Source organism: Lactuca virosa, chromosome 9 (genome assembly GCF_052849685.1).
Source record: "Lactuca virosa cultivar CGN04683 chromosome 9, Lactuca_virosa_CGN04683_v6, whole genome shotgun sequence".
Taxonomy (NCBI): domain Eukaryota; kingdom Viridiplantae; phylum Streptophyta; class Magnoliopsida; order Asterales; family Asteraceae; genus Lactuca; species Lactuca virosa.
In genome coordinates, this window is record NC_136434.1 from 116,344,740 (window position 1) to 116,349,692 (window position 4,953).

At 31.5% G+C, this 4,953-nt stretch overlaps 2 protein-coding genes across 7 annotated transcripts; both read right to left on the reverse strand.

Annotated features, from left to right (window-relative positions):
- Positions 1-204: 204 nt before the first annotated feature.
- LOC145141390 (uncharacterized) lies at positions 205-2,405 on the reverse strand. Of its 6 annotated transcripts, none has more exons than XM_079074678.1 (4): positions 2,275-2,405; positions 1,534-1,588; positions 994-1,036; positions 205-830 (listed from the first exon to the last, which is right to left on the reverse strand). In XM_079074678.1, the coding sequence occupies exons 2-4, from the start codon at positions 1,559-1,561 to the stop codon at positions 371-373; spliced, it is 531 nt and encodes a 176-aa protein (XP_078930804.1). In that variant the 5' UTR covers positions 1,562-1,588; positions 2,275-2,405; the 3' UTR covers positions 205-370. The 6 variants fall into 6 exon arrangements, with proteins under 6 accessions (XP_078930804.1, XP_078930807.1, XP_078930805.1 ...); XM_079074681.1 differs by having other exon boundaries at positions 1,526-1,588; XM_079074679.1 differs by having other exon boundaries at positions 1,534-1,585; positions 2,275-2,403.
- Positions 2,406-3,166: 761 nt separating this feature from the next.
- LOC145139689 (uncharacterized) lies at positions 3,167-3,724 on the reverse strand. The gene has a single exon (XM_079073424.1). The coding sequence runs from the start codon at positions 3,722-3,724 to the stop codon at positions 3,167-3,169; it is 558 nt and encodes a 185-aa protein (XP_078929550.1).
- Between the last annotated feature and the right edge of the window lie 1,229 nt (positions 3,725-4,953).

Here is a 4,953-nt window from a genome sequence, read left to right on the forward strand (position 1 = left end):
TGTTTTCTGTAAAAAAATACTTAATGTTTATATATTCATATTAAATTTTTTTTAATCAAACAGTGTAGTATATACCTAGTTAAATGAATAAATAACAGGTTGAATTGAGTTTTATTACGATTCACAGAGTAAAAAGGTTTTCATGGCATATGAGATATCCAGGAGGTTTGTTATATGCTAGAATGGGTTTACTTTGAGCCGAAAGAAGATAAAAGGATATGTTTGTAATTTTACCAGATACAAAAAAGTTGAAACAAAAAGCCAAAAGGATTTTAATTTCCTTAAATTCCAAATAGATGCAATTCCATTTCCTTTGGTGTAATCAGATTCGAAATCCGTCACAAAGAAACTTAGGATGTTTTGTTAGCTATCAAACAGTCTTTGGAAAAAGGTATTTAGCCATAAACAACCTCTTCATCTCATCCCACCCAATGGGATGTTTTTCATCGACTTTCTTGCTTAGCTCTTGGATACCTTGCCACCATTTGAAAGCCTCTCCATCACGTGGCAATGTGCATCTGACTACAACTTCTACTTCTTCATCCTCTGCGACATCACAATACTCAAAACCACTTTCTACATCTTTTATCCAATAGCAAAATTCATCATGATCAAAATCTTCACTAAAAGTTGGCAGAAATGACTCTGGTTTGAGAGATCTTGGTTCATCATCCTCTCGAATCTCAAACGAACAATGTACCTTGTATAGATATTTGGGCAACTCCTCTTCCATATATTCTACACAAGTGCCAAGACTTTCATGCATTTTTGACATAGAACGAACATCCCTCAAAAATTTATTTAAATCCTTCACCAATGTTAAAGTGGTACTGAAAAATATAAACATATGTAAACTTTATTTAGAATGCACAGATTAAATCCAAAATAATGGGAAACTTTAGAGATTATTCTATCATTCTCTAATGTCTGTCCATATTTTTAAAATATTATCATTCATTCAAAATAAGAATTAAAATATATCTAGTAAGTAACCTGGATTCACAGTGTCCTTGATCCATGTCTTGTGTCACCTCCCCTGCATCAAAAAATTTAAATTCAGTATAACAAACAATTACCAGTGTGCATCATTTCTGCAAATGGGTTATTTTTTCCAAAACACAACTCTAAACTTGGAATAAAATATAAACTCATCCTAATAAAACCTTAAAACTTTGATTTACACCTTATTCTTTCAATACTGTTTCTCTTTTTGAAACATATATGGATAATTTAATAACAATTTTCATGATCATAAATATATAACAACAACTTCATCAGTATAACGAACAAGAGGAGAAATTAGCCAGATGTCAAAACTCTACACCTAGTCAGATTGATGACAATTCTAGGGTTTTGGCTGTTCCCTTCTCCATAGAAAAAGACAATACTGGTTGTGTTTATTTTAAACTATTTGACTTTGCATTCTAAAGATTTTAAATACAAGCATGATGATTCGTGTCTGTGTATCTAAAATTCTAATTGAACATATTTACAGTATCTTCTTGCAAAAGAAAGTAATAATTACATCCAAACCTGAGTCATTCTTCTTTTCCACATCCATCTGCAGTTTGTTGACTTTTGAACCCTGCTGCACAATAGAATTAGAAAGCTGAGAACAAAAACCAAAGCCCAAAATCAATACAGTTTGTTGACTTTCTGGGTTGGAAATGGTAAAAAAAAAAAAAACACCAAGACGATTTATTTAATTTTTATAACAAAACTGCAATAAAGTTTATGAACAAACAAAATCCATAATAGCAGCAAACAAGTACAAAATGAGCTGAATAAAACCAATCAAGAAAGTTAACTAATACCAAAAATATGTTACCAAGAGATTATTTATTTATGTATTCTATCCAATTACTCGGCATATCCATGAAACAAGCATGTAAAACCATGGTGAAATCAACACGTACAGAGATTTTACATTAATAATCGACTTTTCTTGTCCCCCTTCAAACCAAACCTAACCAAACTAGGATGAAAATGAAAATGAAACAACTTTGTAAAGGCATCCCGATTATCAGCAGTGAAGAAAAAAAAAACTAATTTTTCGATCAATTTGAAACATCTTTATGCCTAAATTTGATGCAAAATAAACAGACTTAGTTTATTCAGAGTCGATGAATCGTTGAAACTTATATCAGAAAGAAACACAGAAAACAAACCCTAGAAAATAACTAAACAAAACCAGTGTCCTCGAATCGGGATCCGTATCATAAATCACACAGTAGTGAAATTAGTAGACTCGGAAGATTAGGTTTTCACGATTACCGTTATTACGTGAAGCAATCGTCCCCTGATTTGCCGGCTTCTCCTCCGCCTCTACGCTGTACTGCAACCCTAAGGTGGAGATGAATCAATTTTTATATAAATCTTTCTTGATTTCTTGATTGTAAATAAATTAGTATTTGATAAATAAATAAATAAAAAAAAAAAAAAAAAAGAGACAAGTAGATTAATAAGTTAAAAAAATAATATTGAAAATGAAACATACAAAGTTAATTTGAATTCTATAGATAAGTTTATCATTTTTATCTAAATTTAAGTCATTCTTCAAGATTAACTTTGGATAATTTGAGGAAAAAAATCATTATATTGTCTGAGTTGGTCATAGGCCAAAGCGTTGAGGGCATGATGTATTTGAAAAATAACCTATTTTTAAGGACATTATTCGTGAAAAAAATTAGGCATTGGATCATGGGGGCATGTGGCTAATATAAAATTTCCAAAAAAAACATATAACTTTATCATTAAGAGGTTGGATTTGTCGACTTTAAATCTAAAAATTATTCATGTGATACCAGCGTCGGTCCGTTGATTTTAGGGTCCTGGTGCGAAACTAAAAGATGGACCCCTAAATATATATTTATTTTTTACTTATACCAAAAATTCATTAATTATTTCATAATTGTTATAATATGAAACAAACCAAAAGAACGATCATACAATAGATAATCTTAGACAACTACATGAATCGTGAGACTCTCCTAGCATTCTTCGAAGTAAAATTGTTCACTAACTCTTCATAATCAATAGTCTCTAATATATCTTTCTCAATAGCTATTATCGCCAATCCATTAAGTATTTCTTGTGACATTGTGGACCGTAGGTAGGACTTTAACAACTTTAGCTTTGAAAAACTTCTTTTTGCATACGCAAATAGTCAACAAGATTTTGTAGGCAATAATTGCATTAGGAAAACAATCGACTTTTTCATATACTTTAAAACATCAATAAGGCTCGTAATTTCACTCGGTAAAAACATATCAAGCAGCTTTAACTCCATATAAAGTTCATGAGAATCGATATATGATTGTTCACCAGACTTAAGTGCGGCTTCGAGACGGCTACAACATGACTTGAAATCTTTGTCATCAAATTCCTTCAATTTTTTTGGAAAAAAGAAACCAAAAATATTTTCATACTCTTTGTATTGTTGAAATCTTGTTTTAAGAGAAGCACTCGCTTGATCAACATTATATAAAAAGTAATTAGTTTTAAAGTTCTCCTCGGCTGAAAATACAACATCTTGATCACTTGAACTCTCATCAAATTGTTTTTTTCTAATAACCGGCATCTTTTGAGAGAATACCGGATCAATATTCATTTCAACAGAAAGTTCCTTCGCATCATCAATCGCCTTGGAGAACCCTGTTTCTGTAAACTCCTTGAAGTACTCAATTAGCATATTTACTTCATTAATAGCAACATCGAGACGCATTAACATCATTAATCATCTTCAATGTCATCACCATCATCAACATCAACACGATCTCCATCAACATTAACATTATCACATTAAGATCATTAATTTGATCTCCTTTGACATCAACACCCAAATTGTCAGGAATATCATCACTATTTTGATTTTGAGAAGAAACTTTAGGTTTTTTTGGAAAAACTTATCTAGAGAACCACTATTAGCCTTTGTTGATTCTTCAATTCTTTTTCTCTTTTTTTATGTTTTTGACTACCGGATAAATATTTAGGAGGCATAAATTCTGAAAATAAAACAACAATAACCAACCAAATACTCGATAATTATTAAAAGTGAATAATATTATGAAATATTATATAATATTGAGTGTTGAGTTCTAACATATAGTTTTTACTAGAAATGAAGTAAAACTATGTTTAGAATCACTCAGAAAAATATTGGAAGTTTTATGAGATTCCAAATAAAAGCCAAATAGTGAAATTTAGCGAAAATATAAAATTTGAAATAAGTAAAATTTTATTATTTAATTTTATAAAGAATCCCGTTAGAAACATTTTGGCGAAAACCTCGTCGAAATCCGAGTTATAACGAAGAAGTTATGACCAATCGAAGATCCGTGACAAATCCGGCAAATACTATTTCGCGTAAAAAGTGAGTTTTCGATAAACTACTTTTTAGCCTTAGTGGTCTCAATAAAAGTTGTAGTACTCGTTAAATTAATGAACTTTCATATAAATAACGTTTAAATCTGACTTCGTATGAGGAAGTTATGATTTTTCTAAGTTTCAGAATAGCGGAAGACAGCTAAAAACTCGAAATAAAGATCGAGCGATATTTACCGGACACAACCTAAACAAGAATCGAAGGTCTCGTCAATAGTAGTACAACGGTAAAAAGGCAGACGAAAACGGATATCGAATGAAGAAGTTATGAATTTTTAACGGATTTACCAGTCCCGGTCTGTTAAAAATGATAATATTAAAAATAAAGTCAAATTAGCCGACGAAATCTAAACAAAAGTTGTATAATATATTTCCGCTTACCCGTGCATATAAAGAACGTCAAAAACGGAGCTCGTATGCGAAAGTTATGGATTTTAGAAGATTTGGGCACAAAATCCGAGAAATTTTGTGTTATCCGGAACTGGCCACATCACCCTCGCTGGAATTCGTCGCGTGTCCGAAGTCGATGAGTCATCCGCGCAGCAGCCGACGCGTGTCGCTGATCCTCGC